The 15568-nt window shown below is 35.9% G+C and overlaps 1 protein-coding gene and 1 pseudogene across 1 annotated transcript; one reads left to right on the top strand and one right to left on the bottom strand.

The window, feature by feature from the left end:
- Positions 1 to 539: 539 nt before the first annotated feature.
- On the bottom strand, positions 540 to 1538 carry LOC118035412 (cytosolic sulfotransferase 15). The gene has a single exon (XM_035040968.1). It carries the CDS (start codon positions 1536 to 1538, stop codon positions 540 to 542), a length of 999 nt encoding a protein of 332 aa, XP_034896859.1.
- Positions 1539 to 8585: 7047 nt separating this feature from the next.
- On the top strand, positions 8586 to 12043 carry LOC118035413 (uncharacterized; annotated as a pseudogene).
- The last annotated feature ends 3525 nt before the right edge of the window (positions 12044 to 15568 follow it).

Genomic DNA, 15568 nt, shown 5'->3' with positions numbered 1-15568 from the left:
CATTCGCACCGGTCAAATATTGACAACTGATCAATCTGATATATAACAGACCAAATTTTGAACATTCTTGAATTTATAAATGTAAGAAAAATATAGTTTATCCCAAAAATACATCGTTAACTATAACAAAGATCAACAAGTTAACTCAATAATTTGCCGATTTAGAGTTTACCTGGATTGAATTTTATATCGATGATCATATCAACCAAGTGAGCCAATCTACTGCCGGTTAAGATGAATCTTGAAAAGGCATTGCTGTGGAGTAACTTGGAGTTTAACTTGGAGTTTCGATAATAAATTTAGCCGGATTTTATAACTATGCAAGGAAAAAAAAGAAAAAAAAGAGAAAGAAACAAAGGAAAGCTAATTTTATTCTCCCTGTGGGTTCCTTCTACATGCATATCCAAGAAATAAAATCTGTAATCATTAATTTGCCTGTCTCCCATCTAATCCCATTTCTTTCATCACTTATTCTTTATAGATTCAATCATTAATATAGATCATCAATACATCAAAGATTAAAAAAGAAAAAGCAAAGCTCAAGAATTATTTTGGAATGCGCTGGACAGACAGAAGCTGAGACCAGAATCTTGGAGCTTCTCTTGAATCAGATTCTCCACACGGCTCACCATTGAGGGTGTTAGATAATTCAGTGAATCTCCCACCTTTCCTTTCCTGAGGAAGGCACTAGCTGGGATCCCGAGAGGGCCTGTGCCTGTCCTGGTTGCTTCATGGTTCTTCATGCTTTCAAAGCTGCATAGCCTCGATGTTTCCTCTATCAAACCTTGCTCCTCTTCCTCCACAGAGAAAGGAAGCCCCAGAAAGTTAGCTAGCTTCTTGATGTAGAGGACATTGTTCTTTTTAATGTCCTCGTATTTCAGAAACAAGACCTTATCAGGTCTCTCCAAGCTTGCCTTCCAATACCCTAATAAATGATCCCAAAATGGACCGTAGCCATGAAGTCCCTGACAGAACTTGTCAAAGGCATCTCCAAGTGAAAGGTGTTCCTCATTCTCCTTTGGGATATTGACACTGAATTTCCAATAGGAAATGAACATGTCCAGAGGATTCCGACACACATACACAACCTTAGTAGCAGAATCTTTGACCGAACACGGGAGTGCCGTGTAAGGTGAGTGGGTTCCGAAGATCCTAGGCCCGGGAAGCTTGTCTTGTTCCTGAAACTGGTTTCTGGAGCTGACATCAAACTCAAGAAAGGGCACGACCCCATGAGGGCCATTGGTGAGCAAAGGGCTCTTTTCAAGTGAGTGACGGGAGCGATTAACTATAGTATAAGTCAAGGCCTTTAACCAAGTGGTACCTGATTTTGGAATGCTGGCAAGTATGAGGTCAGTTTCTTGTGCCTTGAAGTGTTGTTGAAACAGCATCATGCCCTTGATTGATACCTGCGGACACCAGAATCCTTGGTATAGATAGAGAAGATTACCTCCCATGCCTATTTCTGTTGGGAGGTGTTGAAGAAACTCCTGGGATTCATCTCCCTGCTCTTCCTCTACAATTATTTCCACACACTCCATCAAACCAAGAATCACGCTGACAAGGAAGAAGATTATTCAAGAAAACAATGAAATATGAGGAGTAGAGTTTCTTGATTCTTGAGATCACAGCATGTCTTATATGTATCATTGAAGGGTATTATGGTCGGGATTTGTAAACAGGCTTGAACCTTCGTGCGTGGGTGGGAAGGTGGTCCTGCAATCATGAGCAAGGGTTGAATTCACTTGGAGTTGATTCAAAGTAAACTCATTTTGGTAAGAGCACAAAAAGTCGTAGCATGACTGCTACTGTCTCTATCAGCACGAACAAGGCTTGCCAAGTTGCGCCCTAAACAAAATTAATATCGACAACTTATTCTAATATATATATATATAAGAGATCAAATCTTGAACCTTTTTGTAATCTATATATAAGAGATCAAATCTTGAACCTTTTTTTAATCTATATATGTAAGCAAATATATAATTTATCACAAAAATACATTGTTATAGAATTTAACCTCGGCCCAGCAAGTTAATATAATAATTTGCTGATTCAAAACTTAAGTTTTACATCGAACTTGATTAAGAATCCGTTTAGCAATGCGTTAGAGTTCATGTTTCTTTCAAGACGTACTAATTATGTGTTTGGTTACAAATTATTTGAAAATTAAAAACGTGGGTCCCACCATTTAAATGCGACAGGACCACAATTTTTTGGAAGCAGTAAAATACTGTTTTTTTTTTTTCTCTTGAGATTCAACCTGTGGTTGAACTTTCTAAAGATAGTAACGTGGGAATTACCAAAAACACACAACTGTTCATCGTTCGGTTCTCATTTCTCATCTCATTCTCATTCTTGTTTTTCCATTTGCATTGATTTCCCTTCACATCAGCCCTAATTGCACACAACATGATGTGCATCATGGGAATTATAATCCATCTCGTAAAGCTGAATCTAATATGCAAGAGGATTCATATGGTCCAATGACAAGAGCGAGAGCGAAACAACTACAACGGGCCTTGACGAATCAAATTGCAATGATTGAAGCTGCGTCGGAGTTAAAAGTTAGCAATCAGTTTGAAATTGGTTCAAGGGTGCTTATTTACCTACAATTGGAACTTGGAGATGGGAAAAGCCCTTAATGGTTCTTTTCATGCTGGGCTACTTGTATTTGGATTGATAATGCAAGTGAAGGAATTGATGCTGTTTACTGTCAGAACAGTAGATGGATTTGAACCCGAATTTGAAGTCATCCAATGCATGTGAAAACAAGATTTATGTAGGTAAAATTCAAGTTCAGAACGTGATCTTTCTATATTGTCCAACCATGATAGCATTGGACTTTTGTGTCAAAAGTTATGGCTGTTTTAAATTTAGTCTGCATATGTTTTAGAAATGTCAAAAAAAACGTCTGTTAGTTAAATTTGTCTACTTGCTTTATTAAAAGTCTAGTTTTTAGGCTTGACTTCTGTCATGTTGAATTCACCTAACTTTGGAGGGATGTTCCAAAGATAAATATGTATCAGAATATGAAGAAAACACTTTTGGCCAAGATTTGAAAACTTAATTCAGAGAATTAAGAGCTGTTCTTCCAAATTCGTTTTGTGAAGAACCCTACCTGACTTATCACTCTTCAATCACAAAGAGTGTGGCGTCGAAATCCTAGATTGATCTTTGTGGCGTCCAGATCGACTTATCAAAGTATCATTCTAGTCTATCTCCATCTTATTTACCTTAAATCACTACAATCCAGCCTAAATACCAAAAGAAAGACAACACAACCAGACCCATCCTTCATCCATTTTCATTATAATCATTGTTGCCGATTTTCAAATCATTCACGGCACATCATCTGGTATCAGAGCATCAGTTGCGATCTTAGGCGGGAGCCAAAAAAAAAAAAAAAAAAAAAAGGTTTGCTGGAATTGAGGTTGATAAACTTAACTATGGCTGGAGATAAAGAAGATTTGCCAAGAGGGTTAAGTTTGGAACAGACACAGGTTATGGGCTTACAACGATCTCATGCTGAGATCCGGGATGAGATGACGGGAATTCGTGAACAGTTGAATACCCTTATACAAAGGATGCAAAGAAATAATTTGCAACCCCAACCGAGGCAAGCACTTAGGGTGCCACGAAATGATATTATAGAAGCTGACGAAGATCCAAATGGGGATGATGAGGCTGATGATAGGGTCAGACCAAGAAGGCAGAATTATAATCCTCCTAATGGTCTCAAACTTAAGATTCCACCGTTTAGAGGAAGTAGTTCACCTGAGGAATACTTGGAGTGGATTCAGAAGGTTGAAAAGGTGTTTGAATGGTATGAATATTCTGAAGAAAGGAAGTGCAAGGTGGCAGCACTTGAGTTTACAGATTATGCTCTTTTATGGTGGGAAAACTTAAAGATTCAGAGGAGAAGGGATGCAGAGGAGGAGATTGCAACATGGGCAACTATGAAAAGAGTGATGAAGAAGAGATTTGTTCCTGATTACTATAAACAGGAGCTATACATCAGACTTCAAACTTTTGCGACAGGGATCTTTGACTGTGGAAGAGTATGTGAAAGAGTTTGAGCTGCTGCTGATTCGATGTGAATTGATGGAACCTCAAGAGCAAACAATAGCTAGATTTCTTGGAGGGTTGAGGAAGGATATAGCTAATGTTGTTGAGTTACAGCCGTACATCTTCCTTGAGGATGTTATAAAGCTTGCAACCCGAGTAGAGAGGCAGCAGAGACGAGGAGGTGTCCGAACTGGTGGAACTACGTCAAGCGCGACAAGGGCTGTTTCTACGCCTACACAAACATGGAGCACACCTAAACGAGATGAGAAGGTGGAGTTTAGCAAGGGGAATACCAGTTCTGATTCTTTGAAGGGAAAGGAGAAGGTGACAGAACCTCAACACCCTAGGAGGTCTCGGGACATTAAGTGCTTCAAGTGCTTGGGACATGGGCATATTGCTTCTGAATGTCCAAATAAAAGGGTGATGATTTTGCATGGGGATCATGGAGAGCTGATTAGTGGAGATGAGGTTGAAACTGAAGACGAAGATGAGGTACAAGTGGCTGAACAAGAAGAGGATTTCGAACCAGTGAAGGGAGATTTGTTGGTTGTTCAACGGGTTCTGAATGCACAAATTGACGTTAGTGATGAGCAACGCGAGAACATCTTTCATACTCGATGTCAGATTCGAGATAAGGTGTGCGGGATGATCATTGATAATGGAAGTTGCACTAATGTTGCGTCAACTACCTTGGTGGAGAAATTGGGTTTAAATACCCTTCCACATCCCAGACCCTATAGTTTGCGATGGCTGAATGAGAATGGGGAGATTCGGGTGACAAAGCAAGTTCGTGTACCTTTTTCCATTAAAACCTATCATGACGAGGTTTTATGTGATGTTGCACCAATGTCAGCTAGCCATTTGTTGCTGGGGTCGTCCATGGCAGTTTGATAAGGATGTGACCTACAATGGACGAAAGAACACTTATTCTTTTATGCTGAATGGAAAGAAGGTGAACTTGTTACCACTGAGTTCTCAACAAGTTAGAGAGGATCAGTTACGAAGCCAACAAAAGGAGGTGACATCACGAAAGGGGCTGTTGTTAGCCAAAAAAGGAGACATCAAACAAGCATTAGCCGCAACAGGGATTGTTTTCATGGTCTGGGCAAAGCAACTACTACAAGTAGAAGGATTGGACTTACCAAGACAGATTAAGGAATTACTTGAAGAATTTAAAGATGTGTTTCCAGATGAATTACCTAAAGGATTACCACCTATTCGTGGTATTGAGCATCAAATTGATTTGGTGCCGGGAGCTTCACTTACTAATAGACTAGCATACAGATGTAATCCAGAGGAAGCGAAAGAGATTCAAAGGCAGGTCGGTGAGCTCTTAGAGAAGGGCTATGTGCGAGAATCACTTAGTCCATGTTCCGTACCTACTTTGCTTGTTCCGAAGAAAGATGGTACCATGAGGATGTGTATGGACAGCCGTGCTATCAACAAAATAACAGTTAAGTATCGATTTTCTATACCCAGACTTGATGATTTGCTTGATGAGTTGCATGGTGCTGTATTGTTTTCTAAAGTCGATTTTCAAATCGTACTTGGATTACCAAGAACACAACGTGGGAAGGATTTAATAATGGTGGTGGCTGATCGATTCTCCAAAATTTCCCATTTCATTCCTTGTATGAAAACTGACGATGCAGTACATGTTGCTGATTTGTTCTTTCAAGAGATTGTTCGTTTGCATAGAATTCCTAAAAGCATTGTCTCTGATTGTGATACAAAGTTCTTAAGCCACTTTTGGAAGACTATTTGGAGGAAACTTGGAACAAAGTTACTTTTCAGTACGGCATGTCATCCACAAACTGATGGACAAACTGAGGTAGTAAACCGAACTTTATCTTCTTTGTTACGAGCTGTTATACATAAGAATTTGAAGAGTTGGGATACTTGTTTGCCGATTGTGGAGTTTGCATATAATCGTAGTGTGTATGGGGCTACAAAATTTTTCACCATTTGAGGTTGTCTATGGCTTTAATCCTTGTGTTCCTATTGATCTTGTTCATATTCCAATTGATGAGAGGACATCTATGGATGGAATTAGAAAGGCAGAATTGATGAAGAAACTACATGAGCAGGTTCGACTACATATTGAGGAGAAAACAACAAAGTATGCTAAACAAGCTAACAAGGGGCGAAAGATGGTCAGGTTTGAACCTGGAGATCTTGTTTGGATTCATATTAGCAAGGGCAGATTTCCAAGCAAACGTAAGTCCAAGTTGATGCCAAGAGCTGACGGTCCATTTCGTATTATAGAGAAGGTGAATGACAATGCGTATAAGGTAGATCTTCCTGGTGATTACAACGTATCAGCTACTTTTAATGTGAAAGACTTATCTCCGTACTTGGATGATGATGACGATTCTGATTTGAGGACAAATCATTTTCAACCCGGGGCTGATGATGTGCATCATGGGAATTATAATCCATCTCGTAAAGCTGAATCTAATATGCAAGAGGATTCATATGGTCCAATGACAAGAGCGAGAGCGAAACAACTACAACGGGCCTTGACGAATCAAATTGCAATGATTGAAGCTGCGTCGGAGTTAAAAATTAGCAATCAGTTTGAAATTGGTTCAAGGGTGCTTATTTACCTACAATTGGAACTTGGAGATGGGAAAAGCCCTTAATGGTTCTTTTCATGCTGGGCTACTTGTATTTGGATTGATAATGCAAGTGAAGGAATTGATGCTGTTTACTGTCAGAACAGTAGATGGATTTGAACCCGAATTTGAAGTCATCCAATGCATGTGAAAACAAGATTTATGTAGGTAAAATTCAAGTTCAGAACGTGATCTTTCTATATTGTCCAACCATGATAGCATTGGACTTTTGTGTCAAAAGTTATGGCTGTTTTAAATTTAGTCTGCATATGTTTTAGAAATGTCAAAAAAAAACGTCTGTTAGTTAAATTTGTCTACTTGCTTTATTAAAAGTCTAGTTTTTAGGCTTGACTTCTGTCATGTTGAATTCACCTAACTTTGGAGGGATGTTCCAAAGATAAATATGTATCAGAATATGAAGAAAACACTTTTGGCCAAGATTTGAAAACTTAATTCAGAGAATTAAGAGCTGTTCTTCCAAATTCGTTTTGTGAAGAACCCTACCTGACTTATCACTCTTCAATCACAAAGAGTGTGGCGTCGAAATCCTAGATTGATCTTTGTGGCGTCCAGATCGACTTATCAAAGTATCATTCTAGTCTATCTCCATCTTATTTACCTTAAATCACTACAATCCAGCCTAAATACCAAAAGAAAGACAACACAACCAGACCCATCCTTCATCCATTTTCATTATAATCATTGTTGCCGATTTTCAAATCATTCACGGCACATCACAACAACTCCACAGTAACCATTACTGCTGCAGAACCCAAAACATTAACTAATGGCTCCTTCTATTTCTACACGTTCAATTATCATTCATTTCTCTTTAACAAAAGGAAATGAAGAACAACTTGCAACAACCCCGAAACATGTATATAGATCAAGTGTGATTCAAGCACCAGAGCTCAAATTTCCAAAGGGTTAGTTCACTGGTCTGTTCTTATAGAAATTTTAAGTTATTTCTTGTTTATTCCAGCACAAATCTGTTTTATTCCTTTTTATTTAATCACTTGTTTATATGTTAATTTTTCCTTCGTTTCTCCTTATTAAAAGAAAAAGAAGACGACGAGCAACCCGTGTTCTTGCAAGCAACAACCCCACCACATATATCAACATCGTGCTTCATTCAAACACCTCAGCTGTAATTTCCAACGGGTACTGTGCTTACTTCACTGGTCCCCTTAGCAATTTTAATTTTATTTTTGTTCATTGCAATGAAATTGACGTGTTTATGTCCTTTTTAATTCACTTGTATTTTACTCTCGTCAACCATTACTGCTAAAATAGTTAATTCACTTGTATTTCTTTTTGTTCTTTCAATTTGTAACCATTCTTTAATTTATTGGTGATTTGAGAAAATTTGATTTCAATGTTTAGATTTTTTTATTTAGAACGATTTAAGTGGAGTTATAGTAGAATGCTGGAGATATGTGTTGTTTATTTTTGACAGAAACTTTTAAACTTTGTTGTTTCAGATTCTAATTGTCATCCATTTAGGCAAAAGAGCTGTTTTCATTTATCAACAAAATAAAAGAGTTTTTATTTTTCACTTTTCCCATATTTGAATGAGGGCTAGTACAAGAAATTAGTTGAGTAACCCTAGCCTTTTGGCTCGTAAAAGAAAAAGGATATAAAGAAAGAAAGTTAAAGCTGATATTATCAACAGAGTAGTAGGAAATGGACTGGGGAATCAATGTTGTTTTTTATGGTTGAAGATTGTTGGGACATATATCTGCCACTGTGATTAACAATATATATATAGTTTTTTTATGTTAAAATCATATTACACAAAACATCTCCTGCTTGCTATGTTAAACTGTTCTTGTGTGCTGTTGATTTCTAAAATAGTAAATTAAACAAATAATTTCAGTTGCTAATTAAAACATCCTTTGCTAATTGATGAAAAACAGCAATAGGTTTATTCCACTGTGAGTAGGTTTTTATGTTCTTTCCCTTTTCAAGTTTCTTAGTTCACACTTCACATCATTCAATATTTTTTTGAATTAGTTCTTTAGTTTTTTTTTCATCCCTTCTCAGCATTAAAGCTATTGTCAGCTATAGTGAATTGTGCTTTGAATTCTTTCTTGCATTGTCAGCCAAGCTGCTATATATAATTTCTTTATTTATGTTTTCATTCCTTGTCAACATTCAACCTTTTGTTATTCTTTGGTATACCTTTTGCTGCACATGTAATTTACTGTTCTGTTACTATTGTATTATGGCCTTATCAGCATTCAATCTCTTGTTCATTAGTTAATTGTTTGTTTAAATTTTCATTGCATTGTCAACCATAAGCAATGGATGGTCTGACACACATGATAAAGCTTCTTGAAGCAAGGCAATGTTGCACACATTTTGCGACATTTGCATTACAGCTATTGAGAGAGCCATGAGACCAAACACACATTTTGACAAAGCTGGCTGGAAATTTATCGTATAGTCATTCAAAGATCAGACAGGCCTTTCATTATCAAAATCTCAGCTTAAAAACAAATGGGATGGGATTAAAAAGGACTGAAGGGTATGGAAAAAATTAATAACTGAAACTGGAGTTGGTTGGTCTTCTGAACTTGGGACCATCTCAGCAACTTATGAATGGTAACAATCAAAAATTCAGGTTAAGTTGCTGATTTGCAATAGCATCATAATTTTTTTGTCATGTTGTATTATTTATTCATGTATTAGTGACACGACCAAAAGATTGATGTCTTCTCCCAAGTGCAGGAGTGTCGAAGTAATAAATAACCCGGCAAGACCGGGGTCGAACCACAGAGAGGTTAATTGTATAAATTATAAATAACAACACAACAATAACAATAATAGCAACAATAACAACAACAATAATAACAATAACAATAATAGCAACAATAACAACAATAATAATAACAATAACAGTAATAGTAATAATAATAATAATAATAATAATAATAATAATAATAATAATAATAATAATACTCAGTACGTGGCGTTGTTATACCTGAGAATGATCTAAAAGATCGGGTCACAGGTTTCCAGCCTATATATTGAGTTTATGGAAAGATCAAAGAGATATATTATATAATATAAACAGATTTCTGATGCGAATGAACAAGGCAAGACCAACAATGTCAGGATCCTTGATCAAACACAGAGCATACTTAACATACATAAAATATAACAAGAATGTAAATAATAATAATAATAATAATAATAATAATAATAGTAGTAGTAGTAGTAGTAGTAATAACAATAAAAAGAAGAGGAGGAAGAAATTAATGAGAACTTTGAGATGGAAGATTAATGTAAGGATTAAACAATGATAAAAATAAATGTCAAGGTTAGAGGATCCACCAATGGTATTTCAAACAAGTATAGTATAAACTCTTATTACTCAATTTGAAAACCACACACGAAGGAGGTTCCATTCGGATGATTTGTCATTAATAGCTCATTATAAATTATTAACATGATCATATTAATTATCTCATTTACATAACACCAAACTTTTAAATATTATCAGGAATTCATGATGTTAATTGATGTTAACAACAAATCAAGTACCTTTCATAGCCCAGGTGTAGGTAATACCATACGGTTGGGCTATGAGAGTGCCAAGCATTTGTTGTACCAAGTATTATACAACACAAATTTAGATTAACCATTTAACAAGCAAGGTATTAAGAATTAGTAAGATAAAAAGATAAGACATGTTAATATTAAACATTAAGGTTCATATTGAGTTTATACCATACTTGTTCTTACACCATTAGTGTAACCTTTTCACCTTGACATAATAAATTTAGCCAAACATAATGAAGAAGAGAAACATAAATAAACAAAACAAGAACATAAATAAAATACAAGTTAACTAAGGAAAGGAAAGGAAATGAAAAGCATAAACAAGAAATTAATGAAAGCAAAACTTAAGAATTACAAAAATATAAAGAGAGAAAATAAAGAGCATGAACTTGATCTGAACAACCAAGCCCCTAAATACATGGCAAATGCCTCCTTTTATAGGCCAAAATTCAGAATTATTGATTTGATGACTAATTGTTGAGTGGGTGGCCAACTTTTGACTTGGTGAAAATTCTTATCTTCTTGTCTTAATAAAACAAAAATGCTAGCATCAGAACTGGGTCCAGATGTCCAAATGAAAGTTCTAGGAAATTCTCTTAGCTTTCCAGGAAAAAAAAAGATGAGGTCATTTGGACTTCTAGAACTCAATATATGGGCTGAACACTGAACAGTGTCTGGGCTGCAGGACAGATTCGGACTTCTCCGTTGTTGCTATAATTTTGGACTTGAAAACGGCCTTCTTAGATCTTGATGTCCAGATGAAAGTTGTAGGCCTATATCTTACTGAATTTGTGTAAACATTTGAGGTCATTTGGACATCTAGAACTCGAGATATGACCCAATTACCGAACAATGTTCCAGTTTGGACTGCACCAACATCTCTTTTCCAAGTTTCACCCTCTCTTTATCTTCACAAATTTCAGTAGTTGAATTCATCAATCAATACTTTGATTTATGTGATAGACCTGCATTTAAGATGAACATTTACCATATATTAGGGTATTTTATAGTATTAGACTTGTTATTATAAAACATGCTTTAGTTAAGGAGTTATTGATACTTTAAGTGCAAAATGATGATATAAAACCTTGATAAGTATGCACTTTTAAGTACTAATCAATTAGCATTCCTAATTACATCCAACTGTCATTGCACAGGAAATGAGAGGAGCAAAGAAGTTTAGGCATGTCGGCATAGAGCCCTCGATGTGTGCCAAGTACGATATCGTGTTTACTAACATAGTGGCCACGGGAGAATATGCTTGGACTCCCTTACAAGGACTTTTATCAGATAAAGATAATATGGCGACTAGAATGAGAAATACAACCAATAAGGATACTAACATGGAAGAAGGAAGTGGCAACTCTGAAGAGGATGCAATCCCTGATTTTAGTCGGGATGTTAGCAACATGGTTGGTGGAAGCAATGTCACAAACAGTAGCAGCAACCCCAGCAATTTAAAGAGAAAGAGTCCTCATCAAACTACACCTCAATTGCAGAAAAAAAGGGGAACTGGAATGGGAGCAGCACTAGTTGCACGTCTGGATAACATTTTTGAGACTGTCTCCATGCCTAGAGGGATCACAGCTCCTTGTAGAGATAAAAAAGGCTGTAGCATTGAAGAGGTAATGGAAGAACTGCACTCTATTGATGGAGTTGCCTTTGGTAGTATACTGCATACCTTTGCAACTAAATTGTTCTGTATGAGGAGCAAGAGGGAGATGTGGGCTGCAATGGATTTTATTAACAGAAAAATATCATGGTTGAAAATAATGTTTGACCAACACAGAAAAACTTAGATGGACAAGGTCAGTTTTTTAACTTTTTACCCTATTCATGTCTTTGTATTTATGTTGAATTATGTAGACAAGTAACATGTTTAGTTGTCTGAAATATTTTTCACTGGTTTTGCAGATTTCCTGTGCTGTAAATGTTGCTGGAATTAAAAAGAGTTGCCCATGTTTTGGTGTATTTCCATTTCTAAGTTTTTGGAACCCACTACCATGTATGTTTTCTTATATATGTATGACTAAATAGTGATGTTGAGTTGGAATTTCATGGATGTTAATTTCTTAATTGTAGACCTTAATTATGTGGATGCTTATCTTTCAATGGTACCTTAAATATGTGAATGCTTAACTTTGAATGTTATGTTTAGCTTGTTAAAGTATTCCTTTGCATTTCGGTTACTTTGAAGTTGAATGGTTGGTGATAATAAGTTACGCAACCGAGACTACTGCTTGTTTGTATTATACCTTGAATGTTTGGTTAGTTGATCTTGAATGGTAGGTCTAGGTTGCTAATTTTGAAATTTTCAGTTGGTGTATGCCACATTTGAATGTTTGGTATCTTGCTCTTGAATGGTAGTTTTTGCAAGTTAGGTAACAGTTTTTAGAATATTACTTCCATTCCTATGTATTTGTATATAAAAACTAGTAAGTATGGGAAGTTATGGGTTTGCATGCTGTCAATTTCTTTGGGTAGAAACCGAATGTGTTAGTACCTGCAGAAGAGTGGTTGTTTCTAATTGCTGGTGTTGCTGATTGCTTCTATTTATACATCTATAATAGGTAAGTTCCATTTAATTCATTAGGTTGCAGCCGATTGGTTAATGTTATGGCATGCATTACAAGTCAGTTTAGTTTCTTAGGTTTTTAAATGTTTGTTTATGGTGTGCATTGGGATAGTGAAGGGTAGAAAATCATTAGCTTTGTTAGAGACCTCTATCATTGTATATTCTTCTATATAATGTCATCACTGTCTTGTTCAATATGCTGAAGCAACATTCCATAAGTAGAACTGATTTGAATCTTGGGGGAAGGTGGCAAACATGGTTATTATTTATTGAATCAAGCAAGAGGGAAATGAAAATATTATAGTTAATCGTATGGCTCAGTTTTGGAAATGCAATTTTAAGTGATGTATGGTACAGTTGACATATTATAGTTAGCACAAGAAATAAATAGTGGAAGCAGGAAATGAAAAGGAAAAACAATTTGTCTGTGATTTGTTCATTGTTTCTGGAATTCCAATTTTGATATGTTGAAATTCTATTTTTTATGTTGTGTATAACAAGTGGAATTATAAATTTTGATTAGAGATAATAGGCATTTTGGAAAAAGAAATTCATTTTCACTTTCAAAGGAGGTAAATAACTGAATTGCAAATAAATATAGCCTTGTAAATTTTACAAGCCGAGCAAAATTTCATTAAACGTGGAGAAAGTGAAAAATAACACTTATTTGCAAGAATGCATTATCCATTTGTTTTTTTTGGTAACAAGTCATACAATTTCCAATTATTCATAAAACAATCTGTATGGCATGATAGATATGGATTCACATTGGTTTTCATCACTTTTTGAAGGGATTATGATGACGTACTGAATAACGTTGCTGAATATGTTAATTATGGTAATTCTTCTGTAAACGATGGAGATTGCAGTGGTAATCACAATTCTGGTATTGACGACGACGACGACGATGATTCAAATGAAGAAGGTGAGTTGTTTTGGGAAAGGGAGTTCGATGATGAGAAATTGATTTTATGCACGGCAGGTGCCGTAGCTTTATATTATAATACTTATATATATAAGGAGCATTGTATGGATTCGTACAACACTGGAATGCAATGGTTGATAGAAATATTACATGGACATTGGACGCGCAGTGTAAACATGTTTATGATGGATGCAACAACATTTCAGAGTCTGTGCATTAAACTTGAAAACTAATATGAGTTAAAGGCATCTAGGGTATTAAGTGTTAAAACACCCCTTCGGGCTTAATTGCTTAGGTTAGGGAGGCTACGAAACCAAACTTATCTACGTTTTTATTCATCATTATTATAAAAAAAAATTTTGTTTTTTTTTTTGTTTTTTTTTTATGCAAATTATGTACTATCCCTTTCCCTTAGTTGTTACCTTTAACAAAAGAACATAAATAATGTAATAATCCAATGTGCAACCCACAATTATATGTTAAAGTATGTGTGTGTGAAAATGAAGATTTAAGAATACTTGTTAAATGAGCATATGAGCAGAATCAAGTGTTAACAATATGAGAGTTTGTAAACTTAGATATTTCAAGAAGTATTCTGATAGACCTTGTTAAAAATGTTTACTAAGATGCGTCTCAAGAGTCACTTTAACAAAAGAACTCCTTTTACTCTGCCATCCTAGTAACAACAGTTTTGCAAATAGTTTATGAAATAGAAAACACAGTTTTTTTTTTTTAACAACTACCCTTTCCCCCCCAACCAAAATGAGACATTGTCCTCAATGTCTTAAGGTAGAAAGATAGAGTATAGAAGACATCACCTGAAATAGCGAACACTGACAAACCTGAAACACACTTACACAAATATAAGAAACAACAAAAGACAATAATAAAACCAAAAGACACAAAGTTTTTACAAACGAAGGCTCAAATCCAATCTAAGCTTTTTACAGCTTTCCTTAGCTGACCAATTTATGTGACTCATGGAGGGATTACTTACAGGGATGAAAGATTGTAGTTGGTCAATCAATTGTTCAGCAGTAGCAGCAGAGATTATGATTTGTCGTGCTGAAGATGTTAGAAATTCCTGTTCCACAACATGATCAAGAAAAGACAACAACTTATCATAAAAACCATTAACATTTAACAAACCTATGGGTTTATGGTGAATGTGCAGTTGGGCCTAAGAGGAAATATGAAAGATCTCTTCCAATGTGCCCAGACCACCTGGTAAGGCAATGAAGGCATCAACATGGTTAAACATTGCATTCAGTCGATCATACATTGTGGGACCTGTAATTCCTCTCCAATTGTTTTTCCAATGATGTCCCCTTGTGCTAAAGCTTTGGGGACAACCCCCAAAACTTGACTACCTCCTAAAGATGCAGCTATTGACACTCCCCCCCATTAACCCAAGGCTGCCTCCTCCATACACTAAATGAATCTTTCGCTCAGCTAGTACCTGACCAAGATGATTTGCTGATTCTAAAAACTCTTTTTCTTTCCCAGGACTTGATCCACCGAAAACACAAATACTGTTTATGTTATGACTTGAGGAACCTGCCATTTCTACACACTTCTATATTTGATGAAAGTATGGGTTGAGTAGAAATGAAGGGAAGGAAGAGAAGAATTTATAGATGAGAAATTGAAAATGCAATCATACCACCTATATGTAGGCCAGCCGTAGTCTCACTCTCTTTTTTCTCTCTCTCTTTATTTATTTTGAAAAGGCATGTGTATGTACAGGTAGTTATGATTGTGGCTCACATCTTCCCTTGGTTTTACATCCAAGAACGGCTTAAACGCCCTCTATGGGTCGGGGAT

The sequence above is a fragment of the Populus alba genome, chromosome 3 (assembly GCF_005239225.2).
Source record: "Populus alba chromosome 3, ASM523922v2, whole genome shotgun sequence".
NCBI classification, from domain to species: Eukaryota; Viridiplantae; Streptophyta; class Magnoliopsida; order Malpighiales; family Salicaceae; genus Populus; species Populus alba.
This window is presented reverse-complemented; position numbering and strand designations above follow the sequence as displayed.

Coding starts and splice junctions, on each gene's coding strand:
- LOC118035412 (XM_035040968.1), bottom strand. CDS start 1,538: ATGGAGTGTGTGGAAATAATTGTAGAGGAAGAGCAGGGAGATGAATCC.